Source organism: Mastigoproctus giganteus, chromosome 11 (assembly GCF_048544385.1).
Source record: "Mastigoproctus giganteus isolate SK-2022 chromosome 11, ASM4854438v1, whole genome shotgun sequence".
NCBI classification, from domain to species: domain Eukaryota; kingdom Metazoa; phylum Arthropoda; class Arachnida; order Uropygi; family Thelyphonidae; genus Mastigoproctus; species Mastigoproctus giganteus.
Window position 1 is genome coordinate 67990821 of NC_143585.1, and position 19709 is coordinate 68010529.

A 19709-nucleotide genomic window follows, 5' to 3' on the forward strand; every position below is an offset into this window, starting at 1 on the left:
CAGACAATACAAAGGTTGGCAGGGTTGTTAAGGACACTAATGATGCTATGCTGCTGCAACAGGATCTGGAAAGGTTGAGCAGATCGTCTGAGAGGTGGCAAATGAAGTTTAACATTGACAAATGTAAAGTACTACATATGGGAAACAGCAACCCCAGAGCAACATATCAACTCTGTGGTACTATACTGACTGTGGTAGAGAATGAAAAGGACCTGGGGGTAATTGTGCAGGCAGATATGAAGTTCTCTGAGCAGTGCAGACGGGCTGCAAGAGTAGCTCATGGTGTCTTGTCAATGATATACAGGAATTTTTCTAGCAGGGATAAGGAGGTGATTATTCCCTTGTATAAGGCAATGGTCAGGCCACACCTTGAGTACTGTATACAGGTCTGGAGGCCTCATTTCAAGAAGGATGTAGAGCTGCTGGAACGAGTAGAGAAGGGCAATAAGATTAGTGAATGGAAAAAAAGGGTTGCTCTTACGAAGAAAGGCTTAAGTTTTGTAAATTACAGTGTCTAGAGACTAGGCACCGGCAAGGTGATCTGATAGAGGTGTATAAAGCGTTGAATGGTTTGAGCATGCTCAATGCTGATGGGATTCTTTCTCTTGCTCAGAATAATCACCTGAGAGGGCATAAATTCGAATTGAGGAAAGACAGATGTAGGATAGATGTGCGGAAATTTGCCTTTAGCCAGTGGGTAGTTGGTTGGTGGAACAGACTTCCATCCCTTATTGTGGAAGTTGATAGCCTAAATAAATTTAAGGCTCAGCTGGACAGGTATTTCGAACGAATGGAGGGGTGAAGTGGAAGTTTTTTTTTTTTTTTTGGCTGATGCTGCATAAGCTTGCTTCTTGCATCATATGCCTCTACTAATATCCTGAAAAAGGCCTCTGAGGTTGGGAAAATTCATATTTTAGTATTAAATCAGCTCACACCAACCATAAGAATAAGCATTTACTGTAACTAGAATATTTATTTACATATTAAAATAAAATAAATATTTACAAAAAACTGCTATTATATTAAATATACATGTAAAAACATTAAAACTGTGATAAAATCCTTGAGATAAAATACACTAAAATAAACCGGATTAAAAGCGATAAAAACGATAAAAATCTCTGGAGCTTTCGGAAGCTTGCGCTCCCTTCCTCAGCAGTAACAAAACTTCCTGCAGCACGTCCATATATAACAGGCTCACGGTACCTATACACGTGGTGCAGTCGGCGCATGGTCTGAACTGGAAGCGGAAATAGCTCGGGAACGTGTTAAGCAAAACCGTTCATCCTTACTTAGGATAATAGTTTCAAACAGAGGATGCATACGCATACCTCTGTCCCTATTCATAATATTGTGGTCGGATGAACAGATTCGTAGGCTCTCGAGCCATTTACGGTTCCAGAACCCATGCGCTCGATCCATGATAACCGCATCCTCTGGGGAAATTTGATGCTGCTTCTCCCAAAAATGTTTGGCCACAGCAGATTTATTGTAATCAGCGGTTTTTATAGCATTTGCATGCTCCCCCAGACGATCCTTGAGCCGTCGTTTTGTCTCGCCCACATAACATTCCCCACAATCCGGGCATTCTATCCTGTATACTACTCCACTACTCAGGTCCTTTGCTATTGGGTCTTTTACCTGAGACAACACTGTGTGCAACCTCCGCCCGGGAAGCTGCACACAGCGTGTTTTATAGCCCCGCAAAATTCTAGCGAGATGCTCAGTAACGCCCGGATAGTAAGGAATGTATGCGGTAGCGACAGGAACAAACGGTTCCTGACGGTTAGACTCTATTCCTCTACTAAATCTGTCTATGATCCTCTGGGGGTATCCGCATTTTCTAAGGTCTGCTGTGACCCGTCTAATTTCACATTCTTTGTCCTCAGAGGTGGTGCAGTGTGACCCTGCTCTATCTAGTAGAGCTTTCACTACACTATTCTTATGCTGCCCAGCTTGTGCTGAACTATAATGGGTGTACTGGCCTCTGCACATAGGTTTTTTAAACACAGAAGTTTTTAGCCTAGGGCCTACCCTAGAGACCAGTACATCCAAGAAAGGAAGGGTACCTCCTGTTTCCACCTCTGAGGTAAATTGTATAAATTGGGAGAAGCTATTAAGCCAATGGAGTGCATCATCCTCTCTCCCCTTCTGGACCACGGTAAAGGTATCATCAACATACCTTTTCCATTTCTTTATGGGAAACTGACATCCACTAAAAACCCTCTCCTCTAACTCCTCCATGGCCAGATTGGCCACGATGGCGCTAATAGGAGATCCCATGGCTGTACCGTGAACCTGTTTGTACATAACACCTTGGTACACCATAGTGGTGCTGGCCAGACAAAGTTCCACACCAGAACAAATATCCTCTACGTTTAAAAGCGATCTACTACCCAAAGAGACATCATTACTCAAAGATCTTCTAACACAATATATTCCATGTTTAATTGGAATGCATGTGAATAGTGACACCACATCAAAAGAAATCATGCTCTCGTTTTCATTTACAGACAAATCTTTCACAAAATTCACAAATTCTTTACTGTCTTTTATGACATAGTTGGACTGGCCCACTATAGGCGAAATCAATTTAGCCAAATACCCTGACAAAGCATATGTGGGGCTTCCTATAAATGATACAATAGGTCTGAGTGGGACTTCTGTCTTATGAGTTTTTGGAAGTCCATAAAACCTCGGGAGTTGACATCCAGTAGCATGTAAGAACCAAAAGGTCTCCCTGGAAATCTTCTCTGCCTTTAACCAATCCTGTACCAGTTTATTAACTCGCCGCTCTAGGCCAACCAACGGGTTTCTCTGAGTAACTTTATACGTATTATTGTTCTGTAAAAGGTCCATTGCTTTTTTGTGATAGTCTTCTTTGTTTAGGACAACCGTCGATCTGCCCTTGTCCGCAGGTAAAACCACAATTCCATCGTCTCTTCTCAGTTCATTCAAGGCCTTTCTTTGACTAAAGTTAAGATTCGGAGATACTTTCTTTACCTGGCTCAAAATAACGGCAGATTTAACCCGGATCTCATTAGCTAGGGCCTCCGGTAGCTTGCTGATGGCCCGTTCAATACCCATTGCTATCTCCGCAATGGGAGGTTTGGGAGGTACAAGCGTAAACTTAGGACCTAAATTTAAAACTCCCTCTTGCTCTTCCGTAAGTTGCCTATTACTCAAGTTGTAAACAAAATTAGTACTTCTATCTGTACGTTGTACTGTACCTTCTCCCAACAACCTATTAAACTTCATAATCTGCCTCTGTCTATAGGTGTCTGCTATCCTAATAACTTTATCCAAAACTAATCTTCTAACGAGAGCCAAATGTCTAGAAGATACACTACTACTAATAACATCCAAGAACATACCTATTTGCCTCCTAGTATCTCTTAACTCCTCATGTAACTTACGGATCCAAATATTCATGATCTTCTTTTGATAACACAAAGTAACCCACTTTAGTCGGTCATCCTGAAATGGTGTTTTGACTCTAAAGCCATATGGTATAAGTCCATGCGTTTTGCATCGATGCGCAAACCTTAGATGCTGCTTCTGTCTGGCCTCTTTTATACAATACTTTTGATATTGTCGGACGTGTTGCACTACAAATTGGCCATAGCTGCTAACAATATCCTGAAAAAGGCCTCTGAGGTTGGGAAAATTCATATTTTAGTATTAAATCAGCTCACACCAACCATAAGAATAAGCATTTACTGTAACTAGAATATTTATTTACATATTAAAATAAAATAAATATTTACAAAAAACTGCTATTATATTAAATATACATGTAAAAACATTAAAACTGTGATAAAATCCTTGAGATAAAATACACTAAAATAAACCGGATTAAAAGCGATAAAAACGATAAAAATCTCTGGAGCTTTCGGAAGCTTGCGCTCCCTTCCTCAGCAGTAACAAAACTTCCTGCAGCACGTCCAACTATGTCATAAAAGACAGTAAAGAATTTGTGAATTTTGTGAAAGATTTGTCTGTAAATGAAAACGAGAGCATGATTTCTTTTGATGTGGTGTCACTATTCACATGCATTCCAATTAAACATGGAATATATTGTGTTAGAAGATCTTTGAGTAATGATGTCTCTTTGGGTAGTAGATCGCTTTTAAACGTAGAGGATATTTGTTCGGGTGTGGAACTTTGTCTGGCCAGCACCACTATGGTGTACCAAGGTGTTATGTACAAACAGGTTCACGGTACAGCCATGGGATCTCCTATTAGCGCCATCGTGGCCAATCTGGCCATGGAGGAGTTAGAGGAGAAGGTTTTTAGTGGATGTCAGTTTCCCATAAAGAAATGGAAAAGGTATGTTGATGATACCTTTACCGTGGTCCAGAAGGGGAGAGAGGATGATGCACTCCATTGGCTTAATAGCTTCTCCCAATTTATACAATTTACCTCAGAGGTGGAAACAGGAGGTACCCTTCCTTTCTTGGATGTACTGGTCTCTAGGGTAGGCCCTAGGCTAAAAACTTCTGTGTTTAAAAAACCTATGTGCAGAGGCCAGTACACCCATTATAGTTCAGCACAAGCTGGGCAGCATAAGAATAGTGTAGTGAAAGCTCTACTAGATAGAGCAGGGTCACACTGCACCACCTCTGAGGACAAAGAATGTGAAATTAGACGGGTCACAGCAGACCTTAGAAAATGCGGATACCCCCAGAGGATCATAGACAGATTTAGTAGAGGAATAGAGTCTAACCGTCAGGAACCGTTTGTTCCTGTCGCTACCGCATACATTCCTTACTATCCGGGCGTTACTGAGCATCTCGCTAGAATTTTGCGGGGCTATAAAACACGCTGTGTGCAGCTTCCCGGGCGGAGGTTGCACACAGTGTTGTCTCAGGTAAAAGACCCAATAGCAAAGGACCTGAGTAGTGGAGTAGTATACAGGATAGAATGCCCGGATTGTGGGGAATGTTATGTGGGCGAGACAAAACGACGGCTCAAGGATCGTCTGGGGGAGCATGCAAATGCTATAAAAACCGCTGATTACAATAAATCTGCTGTGGCCGAACATTTTTGGGAGAAGCAGCATCAAATTTCCCCAGAGGATGCGGTTATCATGGATCGAGCGCATGGGTTCTGGAACCGTAAATGGCTCGAGAGCCTACGAATCTGTTCATCCGACCACAATATTATGAATAGGGACAGAGGTATGCGTATGCATCCTCTGTTTGAAACTATTATCCTAAGTAAGGATGAACGGTTTTGCTTAACACGTTCCCGAGCTATTTCCGCTTCCAGTTCAGACCATGCGCCGACTGCACCACGTGTATAGGTACCGTGAGCCTGTTATATATGGACGTGCTGCAGGAAGTTTTGTTACTGCTGAGGAAGGGAGCGCAAGCTTCCGAAAGCTCCAGAGATTTTTATCGTTTTTATCGCTTTTAATCCGGTTTATTTTAGTGTATTTTATCTCAAGGATTTTATCACAGTTTTAATGTTTTTACATGTATATTTAATATAATAGCAGTTTTTTGTAAATATTTATTTTATTTTAATATGTAAATAAATATTCTAGTTACAGTAAATGCTTATTCTTATGGTTGGTGTGAGCTGATTTAATACTAAAATATGCCTCTACTAATGCTAATGCTAATAATTTTCCTCTGAGTTGTGCCACTTGTGCAGGTATGGTGTTCAGCAAATGTTTCTCTACATATTGGTAGCAAAAAATATGGTTGTGGAAGAATAAAAACAGCAGACATTGTCAGTGCAATTGCACAGAAATTGTGCTATTTTCACTTGCTACAGATGGTAGTAATCAAAGTGATTCCAAGCTATATCCCACTGTGAGGACCTTTAGTAATACAAAAAAAAAAAAAAAAAAAAAAAATAGCAAATCAAAAGCAGCTTGTTTTTGGCACCAGCACCAAAAGGTGACGTGACTCTACAGGCTACAACATTGGGCATATTTTTCTGAACAATCTGAAAACAGGTGGGATTCCTTTGAAATTTCATTGGAAGGTGACTCTATATGCTACAATATTGAATGCTTTTTTTCTGAATAATTTGAAAACAGGTGGGATTCCTTTAAAAAAAAAGTCTTATACTTAGTGTTGATAATGCAGCTGTTATGGTAGGCATAAATTAAAAAAAAAAAAAAAAAACTGGAGCAACAGGGGTATAAAAGAAGAGATTTGAGTCCTTGTTATCTGATTATTCAGTGCACTGAAAAGGGGGCTGTATGCCTTTCTTTGAAAGTTTTTTTTTTTTTTTTTTTGTTGTTGTTGGTGCATCGGCTTCTGTGGCCGTAATGCGCCTCCCAAGGTTTTTGCACTACTCTGATCCAAGCCCGAGGCGTGATTCGAACCCACGACCTTTGGATTGCCAGGCAGGCACTTTACCCACCCTGCGAGCCCAGTCGGCTCTTTGAAAATAAATGAATACCTGATGCCATTTACTACTATCTAGAAAAAAGTGCTAAAAGAAGAGACAGATGTTTCAATGAATACATGCCATCAAAATATTTCAAAGAATGAGCTATTGGCTATCTTTGGGTAAATGTTTAACTAGACTGGTAGAACAATTTCTACCTTTGACAAGTGTATTTAAAGAAGAGGTTAGAATGATGAGAAAAGCTATATGAGCATTTTTCAGACTTACTGAATTGAAAAGTATAACAAGTGATCACTTGTGAGTGGCACTGGTTCATGTCCAAATCCACTTTATGATCCATAAGAAGTTTTGAAAGAAGACGAATTAATGACCTAACCAAGAAAAATAACTTTTGAATTGCAAACTTCTGGGGAAAGCAATCCTAACAGGCCACGAAAGCTGATACTTCTAGGTGTGTTATTTTTCAATCCTGAAGAAAGTCTGATTATGTTCTCTCCTCTGGCTTGAATAAAACAGTTTTTCCATTTTATTGTAATGTTATGCTAACATTTTAAAATCCCAATTTTCAAGCCAATGTACTTCACATCTGTGCACCAAGGTAAAATACATTGGAATGAAGAGATAAAACAGCAAATTTAGATAAAGAAGAGCTAAAATTGTCATCTTTGTTTAATGTCACTAAACCAGGATGATGATTCTGATTTAATCATAGTCATTTTTACTGCCATGGAAGGTCTAAAACAAGAGAAGATGCTGTTCTTTTGTTCAGTGATGAAGCATTTTATTGCTGCATGTGACTACAAGTTCCCATTGAAAGATTATGTTCTTATGAATGCCAAATTAGCACACACATTTCACTAATTAGCATTGCATCATTTTAAACTTTGAAATTTTTTATGGACAAGTTTTCAATACTTCTTGATGTCATTAAAGGTTAAGAACTAGATGAAGCAGCAGGGGTTTTGCAGCATCATTTCTCTCAGTTGCACTGTTAGAATCTACCAGATGCTATTATGAAATAAGAAAGAAGAGTCCTTGGTTGGAGAACTTACAAGTGCACATGGGAAGCATGAAATATAACAAATTATCCATATAGCAGTACTGAATTTGAGAGAATATTCATCTAGTTGAAAAAAAAAAAAGAGAGAAAGAGCAAAAATACACTTCAGACTTCTTTCTGGGGAAACTTTGGAAATGCTCTGCATTTGATTCAGCAGGACACTTGTAACAGTTGGCCTGCCGAGTCTAGACAGCAGGACAATTGTTATAAATTAAACTTTGACTCAGCATTTCTTAAGAAGGAAAAGTTTGCAACATTATCTTTCTTGAAGCAGTCATAATCAGTTGATATCCAATAAACAATCCAAATAGAAATCACAGACAGAAAAGGTAAGCAAATGTTTGAATGCATACTGTATTGATGAACAACCTTGTAGCTATATTTTAAATAAAATTTGTTGTCAGTCAATTAGTTTTTAGTGACATATGGACTTCTTTTTTCTAAAAAAATGCATTTGGGGCTTCTTTGACAGTTGCTTTAAAGATATTCCATAATTCTAATGTATTCACTTTCCCTGTGCCAACTGCCCAGATGATAGAGCCCCTGTAGCAAAAAAAAAAAAAAAAACTCTTCAATTGTTTACTACTGTTGAGAATGATTCTCTGATCTAGTGGCTGTTTGAGAGCTGTCGTACTGGGAGGTAGGAAAAGTCATTTGATGTTGCGATCATTGCTTGATAAAATTTCAATAATGGGATGCGCAATTGCATTACCTAACAATAACAATGCTTTAATGTTTTCATTTTTATTTAATTTTACCTTTTTAATGGTTTTACTTCTTTTACAAAGTGATTGTGAAACCATCTTGAAAAAGATTGGAATTATGTTATTAATAATAAATAAATGTAATTTATTTATTATGATTATAAATAAAATACATATATAAAATTTAAAAATAGCATGCATTTTAAATTATAAAGGTCTGAATAGAGAATTTGTACTTTATCTTCCTTTAATTTTCCTTATTTGACATCTTCCATCTAGCTGCCAGTGATTTTAAATTGTTTTTGTTGTATGATTTTTTAACAACATATATAAATGTTCGCTATTTCAGATTAAATATTTATTATTTCTACCTAAGGACTGGTTTTTTTTAATTCTTCATTATCTTATCCAATTCTGTTGAGAGCAAATTTTTATTCCAGAATTTGTCATCCCTGAAGATTAATGATTGTATATAGACCTTTGATTATAGACCAATTTCCAAATGTCAGATAACAACCAAATTATAAATTTAAGCATAATTACATAATTTTTTGCATGAATTTTGATATTTTTAATATTAAATTTGATATACTAATGTAATTTAACAAGATAAACTTTAATATAACATCATAATATTAATTTAAAATTTTCCTGTAAAATTGATTTTTAGGCATGCTGTAAAAGTCTCACATAAAACCACCACCATTCATTTCAAATTTAACACAGTACTGAACACAACTGATTAGGTTTTCTGTAGAAGGCAATAATGTTTGGAAGATTTGGATTGTAGATAGTTGTTTAGAGAATGATGGCATTGCAGTCTCAGGCTAAGATAGACAGTCTTATACATGTCAAAAATGGTTATGGTATCTTAAAGGGGAGTTCAAGGTCATTTGTGAGTTAACCTGTTACAATAACTGTTATTTATCCCTAAGCAGGATACTGTGGGAAAGTGACAGTGTGCTAGCATTCCTTCAGCTCGAGAGAGAAAGAGAGAGAGGTTGCCCCTGATATATTGCATCCCCAACACACTCTCTTTAGGAGAATGCTCTTTTGACAAATTTTGTCTTAAAACCAATTCTTGGCATATTCTCACCTGAAGGCAATGTGAATTATGCTTCCATCTGGTCTATAAAGGTATCACAGTGATGACTGTTCTCTACCTCTTTGAGGTAGATATCTTTACTGCTCAAGGATTTATGAGATCCTTGATATTTTTTATTTTTCATAGATATTAAGTTTGTGTTTTGCACTAAACAGGTTTTCTAAATGACTGGCAAGGGAGATAATGGATGACTCAGCAAGTTGATGGTATCTCCTGTTAGTGACTTTTTTTAAAAATTTTTTATTGTTTTATTTTATTTATTTTGCGCCCTTCCAGAACATTAGAAGCAGAGGAGACAAGAATGTTTCAGCAAGCATATGTATCCTTTCGTAAGTGCTATTCAAAATCAATGCAGCATGTAGCAAAATATATAGAGATATATGATAATTTTATTGCAGTTTTTAGGGTGTCTCATTTCCACTCAGATATAAGTTTTTCATTTACTTAGATTTTAAACACAAACCAAAATGATATAGTTTCACAGAAACAAAAAAGAGATAAGTTGTGAAGAAACACTGATGTTGAGTTTTGTTTCTCATTTTCTAATTTCCCTAACACTTATAATCATTTTGATGTCTAGGATCAGTACTCTTCCTGTGCCAGTGGCCTATATCTGTAAATTGTGTTTGAAGTAACAAGATAACTGTAAAATATGGGAACTGTACTTCTTGGGCATTTTAAATATAAAAGCAGGTAAAGATATTTCCTTTAAAATAAAGGAATGTTGGTTGTCTTCATCTGCAGTATTCTCATTACAAAACTTAATTAGTCTACTGTTGGCTTAAATTACTCTGGTTACAAAAATGACCACTATAATTGTTAAAATTTTTCATTGTATTTTTTACAGCATATTGCTGTCATTAAACCTTATGTCTCTTTGTTATTTCACTTTTTATAAAGAATAATTAATACTGAATCTTTTTAAAGTAAATATATAATAGTAGTAGTAATGGAATCATGTGATGCAAGAAAGCAAATGCATGAGTTTTTGTAGCATCAGCCAAAAAAAAAAAAAAAAAAAAGAACAATTCACACATCCATATCCTTTAAAAATTTGTCCGGTCCCTCCTTGAATTTCTATTCGGCACATCTATTTTACAACTGTCTTTCCTCAATTTGAATTTATTCCCCTTCAGGTTCATAATCTGAGCAAGCAGAAGAATACCCATTAGAATTCAGCGTGCTCCTCCCATTCGAGGCCTTAGACACCTCAATCAGATGATCTCTCAGGTGCCTAGTCTCCAGCTGCTGCAATTTGCAGAATTTAAGCCTCTCTTGGTAAGAGGATCCCTTCATTCCCCTCACCAATCTTGTTGCCCTTCTTTGTACATGCTCAAGCAACTCTACATGCTTCCTAAACTGAGGCTTTCAGACCTATACGCACTACTCAAGGTGTGGACTGACCATTACCTTATACAAAGGGATAATCACCTCCTTTTCCCTACTAGCAAAATTCCCGTATATCATTGACAATACCTCATGACCCGCTCTGGCAGCCTGTCTGTCTCAGAAAACTTCATATTTGACTTCACAATTACTCCCAGATATTTTTCATTTTCTACCACCTTAAGTGTAGTACTACACAGTTGATACGTTTCTCTAAGGTTACTTTTGCCATATGCAGTACTTTGCATTTTTCAAAGTTAAACTTCAGTTGCCACTTCTCAGCCCATCTCCCCAAATTTTCTAGATGCTGTTACAGTAGCACACTGTCATTACTGTTATTAACAACTCTGCCACTCTTTGTATCACCTGCAAACTTTGATATTAAGTCTGATATACCTTCATCAGTATCATTGATAAATATACAAAGCAATAGTGGGCCCAACACAAAACCCTGGGAGACTCACTAATAACATTAGTCCATGAAGAGTAGCATCCATTGATTACCACTCTGTCTTCTCCCACTCAACCACCCTTTTATCCATTGTAGAAACTTACTCTTAGTACCACACTGCTCCAATTTGTACAGTAGTCTTCCATGTGCAACAGTGCAGTGTCAGAAACTTTCTTGAAATCTAAGTATATGATATCAAAATTATTTTTTGAATCCAGTTCCTTTGTAACCATATCATAGTATCCAATCAAATTTGTCAGACAAGACTTTCCCTTAACAAACCCATTCTGTGTCTGAATTATTACTGCAGTCTTGTTTAGATGATCCTGCAATGCATCTTTAACAAGTGACTCCAAACTAACTGGTCTGTAATTACTCGTGTCACCCTTAGATCCCCTTTGTGAATTGGGGATACATTTGCACATCTCTAGTCTGTGGGGACTTCCCCTGATTCCAAGGATGCTCTCATAATTATGGCTAAGGGTTTTCTTACTTCCTTTACCACCACCTTTAATATAACTAGATCGATCCCATCCACCCTGCCTTTCTTATGTTTAACTGCAATTTCTCCTCCATTTTGTTCTCAGTTATTACAAAATCATAAACACCCTGTTACAGTTTGATAAACTTCTGGCATTTTCCTCCCTTAATAATTCCTCATGTGTGAATGTAGATGCAAAATGCGCATTCAGATTATCAGCTATCTGAACAGGATCATCAACAGTCGAACCATCAATATCAAGTGGACCAATCTGATTCATCCCCTTCCTTCTAGAGGTTTATATAAGTAAAGAAGTCCTTGCTGTTTTTCTTAGCATCCTTTGCCAAAGATTTCTCATAATCTACATTTGCTTGCCTAACCTCCTTTGTGACTTGATTACAGACTAGCTTATATCTGCCGTAGGCTTCTGTGTCACGTTATAATTTCTATGCATCCCATGTATTTTTCTTCTCTGCCATGAGTCTCAGTTCATTTGACATTGAACAATATTTCATAATCGGTATGAAAAGCCTTGTAGCTTCCACGATTAGTTCCTTGAATGCTTCCCACTTAGAATTTGCTGTTGGTGACATCATCAGTTGGTTCCACTGCATAGAATTTAAAAACTGTCTGAGACCACTGTAGTCTCCTTTACGGAAGTAAAAACCCTTCCCTTTACCCCTGATGGTAATTATATCTTTAGTAAATCCCACATCAATACACTGTGATCACTGCCACCTAGTGGTTCCTTTATCTGCAAATTCTTTATACATGAATAATCACTGCTGATAACTGTAGGGTAATGCTCAAGAGTATTACCCTACCCTCTGTGGTTCCCTCTCAAACTTGCTGCTGCCGAAAACATCTATTTAAGTGTAATATAATCATAAGTATTATTATTTTTGTGCAGCTTTCTTATGTTTGTATAAATTCTAGGTAGCCGGAGACAAAGTATTAGAAGAAGAGATAAAATTTCCAGTAAGTATTCTTAAGTTTAGAACAGTTATTTTAAACAATGGTGTGTGTATATATATTTGTACCTAATACATTTTTCCCCTTCTCTTTTCTTAGAGAATTGTTTCTGACTTCCTGCAGGGGTACTTCTTATTTTGCATCTGCACATTGTTTAAGATTTTGTTATTTGGAATAATAACAAAATGTGCTGATTATTTTGTTTTATTGGTCCCATTAAGCTGGTGTACAAGAGCTAGGTTAAAGCTTTAAGGAATGCAAAGAAATCCATCTAACCATTCCTCCTTCCTGGCGCCTCCGTAGCCAGGTGGAAGGAGCAGCAGTGCGTAGCACCCGCTTCTTGATTAGACCGGGGTTCGAGCCCGTCACCACCAAATACGGAGGATGCGGAAAGGTCAAGGAATGACCACCGCATATCCCGGAGCAATATGGCCTTAGTTGCTAATGCTCCTAAAAACCAAATAACAATAACAATAACAATTCCTCCTTCCACTGTTATTTCTGTAAAAGAAGCACTTAAATGTGCCTTTGATAGCCTTTAATTGGCCTGTTTCGGTACTAGGTCTTTCCTTGGAGGTCATTAGAGAGCCCACCACCTCCAGCACCTTGAGGAATATCGTAGCATCAACTGTTCTTAATTGAAACAGTTACCAGAGATGCCCACAAGTTTTTACTGTTTTATGCGTTCAATGCAGTTGCTAGATAGTGTTGAAATATATCTGTGTGATATACTACCTACCATAAGGCTTACCTTTTTTGCCCAACCACTCTTATTTATTTTTATTTTGTAGATAGTTATATGAAGCTCCTTCCATAAAGTTTTATACATGCAACAGATTATTTTCAACAATTTACTCTAGGTGGTTTTAAGGTGCAAGATTAAATGTTATATCAAACAGCAGAATTGTACACTTGTCTTAACTCTCCTACACCCTAAAAAAACTTATTCGTAAAATTTGTTGTTGATCTGTGTTTTCCTTGTTGAGTAATGCCCAAACTTCTGAAATATACTTCCATTTATATTTAAAGAACTGAATTTTATTTAAAAAAAAAAAGCAAAAAAAAACCCAGATTTCTGTTGGTTTGATTTTAATGAATTTGGGGTGGCAGGACAAATTTTTCTAAAAGACCCAAATATAAAATTTCATCAAAAGCTGTCTCTAGCAGTTGAATATTAATTCAACCCCTAGAGATAGCCATATAGTGCAAGGAAAATGCAGGCTTTTTATGTATTGGCCAAAAAAAGGGAAAAAAAGTAGATAATAAAATAGAAATTATGCACTTCCTTCATGTAGGTAACTATCCAGTTGGCATTTAAATTTTTTTAAACTTTCAGCTTCAACTACCTAAGAATTCAAATTGTTCCAGTAATCAATAATCCTGACCTTGACATCATCCTGAAATTTTGACATCACACTCTGTATTCCTATGTTGATATAATTTAAGAAAATCAAACACAGCAGTGGTTCCAGTACTGATCCTTGGGGTACCCCACTTCTTATGTTAGCCAATCTGGAAATTCATAAATCACAACCCTTTGCCTCTGTCCTGTAGCCATCTTGCAATCCATATAAGGATTTTCTCTGTGATTCAAACATGTTCCAGTTGATAGAGTAACCTCTGATATGGGACTGAGTCAAATGCCTTTCTGAAATCCAAGTGAACAATATTGAAATTATTATCTACATCCAGCTCATGGGCTATTCTCTCAAACGTGCTAACCAGGTTAGTTAAACATAATTTTCCCCTTACAAAACCATGCTATGTTTCCTTCAGCATTCCATTTATATCTGAATGATCCTGTATTATACTCTTGATTATTCCCTCCATGATTCTTCTTACCACTGAAGTCACACAGCTGGTTGATTCACTTCACATTTAGAACCTCTTTTATGTATTGGCAATGCATTGTCATTTCTATAATTCAAGGGAATCTCTCCTGTGTTCAGAGATGCCCTCATAATTATCCTTAATCATTCAGTGAGATCCCTTGCTGCATTCCTCAAAATTACTGAGTATATGCCATGAACTCCAGGAGTTTTTTTCATGTTTAGACTCAAGTTTTTCTAATAAATAATCTTCTGAAATTTCAAATATTGCATGCTTTTCAGCTTCATTTGCACAATTTATTCTTGTCATGAAGGGTCTTTCATCTGTAAATATCAATACAAAGTGCCTGTTCACATCCACAACATTTGGATCTATGACTTTCTCCATAAGAGAAAATGTGTTTAGTCACACACATTACACAAGGGTCCAGTCTAATTTTTCTCTTGTATTCTCATACATGAAAAACCCTTTGCTCCTGTTCTTTTCTCTCTTACCCAGCAATTTATCATAATCTGCCTTTACCAGTCTGACCTTTTGTGGCAGTATTATAGATCAATTTGTAGTTACAAATTGATCTATAACACTGCCACAAAAGGTTGCTATAGGCTTCTGTACTTTTTGTCGCTCTAATTTTCCATACTCTCTTTCTATCTCATTAATCACCAGTCTTGGAATCTTAATCGTTCTCATGCTGTATTTCCTTAATGGTATATATATGCATTCAAGGCTTCTGTGACTATAGCTTTAAAGGTATACCATAAATTCTAATGTATTTTTCACTCTGTGAGCTATCTCCCAAGCTCATAGAGGTCATAATTTCCTCTCCTGAAATTAAAAGTCCTTCCTTTGCCTTTAACAACTGCTACCACAGTTCTCCTATAACTTAGAACTGTGTGACCACTTCATGATAATGGTTCCTGCACTGTTATCCCTATGATGTCATCTGGTTTGTGGGTGATCAAGTATAGAATATTCTTGCCCTGGTACAAATAACAATCTTCTAGCTGATTTAAAAATTTTGATCCCCATGGTGAATTTTCCTCCTACTTGTGTCAGTATATTAGGGACAAAATAAAATTACCCATAATAGCACATTCACACTTGTTGGCCTGTTCATTTGCATATAGAGGCACTCATCATATCTTCACAATCTTCTGGTCTGCAGATTGTTTTCCCCTCCTTCCATTATTATATTTTTGTTTTCAACTAACTCATGTCACACAGATTGTATACTAGTATGTATTACTTCTGAGTCTGGGAAAGTTTTTGTCATGCTCAGGCTGCTTTTGATAAGCATGAACCCTCTATCCCATCTGTTTTCCTATCTTTCTTAAATATATTGTATATACTATAGTGAAACTTATCATCTCTTATTTCTGCACGAATTTTTGTTATTCCTATTATGCCATCGTTACTTTTCCTAACCAGGAGGTTGAATCCACTCATTTTATTGACACTTCTTCTGACATTTCTGTATACACAGTTAAGACTAAGTGTTCTTGTATATTTTACTACCCTGGCACACTGTCTTCCCTTGAAATTATTTAAGTTCCTTAGCATTAGCTTCCTGCTCATTTGAAACATCACTGCCCTCAGAACACCATGCCAATATCAGCTCTTGCAGCAGCAAACAGGGACTCAGGAGTGCAAGCATTACCCTGACCTGTATCATCAGATAAATATGTATCCATATTACCCCTCCCCCAAAATAGCAGTTTGAGTGCTGAGGATCCTTAAGGTATCCTCAGCAGTACTGGCAAAAATTCTTGCACCACATTTGTTTAAATCTATCTTGTTTCTACAAAATACACACTTCCACCTACAAGTGTGTCCATGCTGATAAAAAAAAAAAAAAAAAAGAAAAAAAAAAATCCCACCTCTTCCAAAAGCCCTGCATGATTCCTCAAATCTTTAGTTAAGGCTTTCAGCATATAATCTCTCCTGTTGTGGCTGGTCATAACTGCAGACAACATACATATTCTGACCTAACCATAGCATTTTTAAAGTATTTTTTCCGGTATTTATCTGGCATATCTTCATTTTATGTATGTTTGAAATCATTAGTCCCCACTTGAATAACAATGCTGTCTTTATTTCTCTTAAAATCTGATAATCTGTTGGTGACATCATTAATTGTTGCTCCTGGCAGATATACCCTGGATCCAATCCACTTATCCTTATTACAAAAATGTTACGCATTTCCATGGCAATGGAATCTCTCATTACAAACTAAATCCTCTTGAACAAGAGAAGTATGGACTTAATTATTCTGTTCTAGGATCTGAATTAGGGGTGCATCACCTGGAAGATTGCTAGAATCTTGAGTCCCTGCTGATCTTCTAGTTACATTTGTCTCTAAGGCAAGCACCTATTTCTTCAGTGACTCAAATTCTTCTAGTAATGCACCAAGTTTTAATCTGAGATCAGCATGTTCCTTACATTGGGAATGATGAAAAGAATCATAAGTTTAGCAATGATTATCCACTAAATCAACTTTTGAATGTATGACACATGCTGTGCACGTGATAAACTTGTGACTTATACCAGAATTGCCTAAGGCCATTTCCATCTGCCATGATATCCTTAGATGACATATTCAGTGTGGATCTTGTAACAACCATTGTTTTTTTGAAAAAATATCACAAAGTAACTTTTATCAAAATTAAATTTACAGTATATTAAAGAAATTAAGCAAAATCAACAATTAAATCTGCTGAATTCTTTATCCAAAATGATTATCCTTCAACCATTCATCTATAGAATGAAGAGAGCATTGTCTGCTGAGATATTTAAATTATTAAAGTGTACGTTAAAGAGGTTTTACTTTAGTTACAAATTAAAATAGGGAGAAAATAATTAAAGAAATTAATTTTTGACTACTTTTTTGCTGTTTCTTGTGTAGGTAAGAAATAACAGTTTTAGTACTGCCCTGAAAGAAAGAAGAATTTTGACCCTTCAAGATATCAAACAGGTATCATACTGTGAAATTAGTTGTTTTAATAATTTTTTGCTGTAAAACAAGGCATCCTAAATAATTAAGCCAGCTGCTGAAGAAATTTAAGAATTATAGTTAATTATTTTTAAAAACTTGTTTAAATAAATACACATAAAATAAAACAATTATTTTTATAGATACATGCACTTTCAATGAAACCAGAAGAACATTTAGCTTTAATTTCAATAATGCTGATCTTACAGTAGGCATGTTACTTACATAGAGAAAAATCACTGAGAAGATAACTAACTTTTTAACTCTCTTTGGATGACGAAGTTAGTACTCTAACTTTGTCATCCAAAACTGTTATAAATAAATATTCTTATTGTATAACAAGGAATCAACAGTATTTTTGTATGAAGCCAGAAGGGGCTCATACAAAATTTTGTATAAATGAAACAAAAATCATTTTGTTTATATTCTGCAATCACCACAGATTTAAAACTAGTCATTTTACAAGAATATTGCCATTAATTGAATTTGGCAGTCAGGCAAAATTGGACTGTACCCAACTCAAAAGTATATGCTACTGATATCCACATTGACAACTTGGCTACGTTAGGCAAATTATACTCACTGCAAAATGATAGATTTAAATTATTTTAATGGCACTGGAGATTGTCACTCATACCTGTATGCAATTTAATTTATTTTATTTTCAGAATAACTCTTTGGAGGTTGTTTGGGTTTTAGGCACATCAGTGACTTAAATCATATTACTTCACCGTGCATATTATGTCTGTCAAAGTGAAGTTTGTTCATGGATCAGTTTGTTGTGTGGACTGAAAAACCCAGACTAACTCATGGAGAAATCCTACTCCCTTTATCTGAGATCAGCTAACTACAGCTCTGAGTGAAGAAACCTTTATAAATTCCTTCATTCTACATTAGATTCCTCATTTGAAATACTTTCAGCTTTTCCACATAAAAATCAGCCTTTCAGTTGCTAAAAGCCTAGACAGAAAAATGCTAACTGAATTTCTGTACTGTTTTTCTAACATTAATACAATCTACCACTGACCATGACTGAATTGTGCAATATGCTTAGACAAGCGAAGAACAGTGCTCCAGGTTCTGATTTAATTTATTGCACCATGATTTATCATTTAAGTGAGGAATTGTTAACTGCTCTCCTACAACTATATAACAGAATTTTCTTAGAGGAATATTAGCATTAGCATTAGCATTAGTAGAGGCATACGATGCAAGAAAGCAAGCTTATTCAGCATCAGCCCAAAAAAAAAAAAAAAACCCTCTCCCATTTCACCCCTCCGTTCGTTCGAAATACCTGTCCAGTTGAGCTTTAAATTTGTTTAGGCTATCAACTTCAACAACAAGTGATGGAAGTCGGTTCCACCAACCAACCACCCGCTGGCCAAAGGCAAATTTCCGCACATCTATCCGACATCCGTCCTTCCTCAATTTGAATTTATGCCCTCTGAGGTGATTATTCTGAGAAAGATGAAGAATCCCATTGGCATTGAGCATGCTCAAACCATTCAAGGCCTTATACACCTCTATCAGATCACCTCGCCGGTGCCTAGTCTCCAGACTCTGTAATTTGCAAAACTTGCAAAACTTAAGCCTTTCTTCGTAAGAGCAACCCTTTGTTCCATTTACTAATCTTGTTGCCCTTCTCTGTACCCGTTCCAGCAGCTCTACATCCTTCTTGAAATGAGGCCTCCAGACCTGTATACAGTACTCAAGATGTGGCCTAACCATTGCCTTATACAAGGGAATAATCACCTCCTTATCCCTGCTAGAAAAATTCCTGTATATCATTGACAAGACACCATGAGCTACTCTTGCAGCTCGTCTGCACTGCTCAGAGAACTTCATATCTCCCTGCACAATTACCCCCAGGTCCTTTTCATTCTCCACCACTGTCAGTGTGGTACCGCAGAGTTGATACGTTGCTCTGGGGTTACTGTTTCCCATATGCAGTACTTTACATTTGTCAATGTTAAACTTCATTTGCCACCTCTCAGCCCATCTGTTCAACCTTTCCAGATCCTGTTGCAGCAGCATAGCGTCAGTAGTGTCCTTGACGACCCTGCCAACCTTTGTATCATCTGCAAACTTGGACATTAAACTTGATATCCCATCATCAATATCATTCATAAACACCGAAAACAACAACGGACCCAACACTGAACCTTGAGGAACTCCACTAATAACATTAGTCCACGTTGAGCAGTGTCCATTGATTACCACTCTCTGTCTTCTGCCACTCAACCATCCCCTTATCCATAGCAGCAATTTGCCTCCAATGCCACACTGCTCCAATTTGTGCAGCAGTCTTCCATGTGCAACAGTATCAAAAGAGGTAAAGGGAACCATCAGAGGTAAAGGGAAGGGT

The 19709-nt window shown here is 36.8% G+C and overlaps 1 protein-coding gene across 1 annotated transcript in view; it reads left to right on the plus strand.

The window, feature by feature from the left end:
- Positions 1-19709, plus strand: part of LOC150078091 (cGMP-dependent 3',5'-cyclic phosphodiesterase-like) — a 329128-nt gene that overhangs the window by 84205 nt on the left and 225214 nt on the right. Inside the window, exons 5-6 of the mRNA XM_090384462.1 lie at positions 12490-12531; positions 17258-17326. Coding sequence (XP_090240588.1) covers positions 12490-12531; positions 17258-17326 — 111 coding nt within the window. The remainder of the gene's footprint in view (positions 1-12489; positions 12532-17257; positions 17327-19709) is intronic.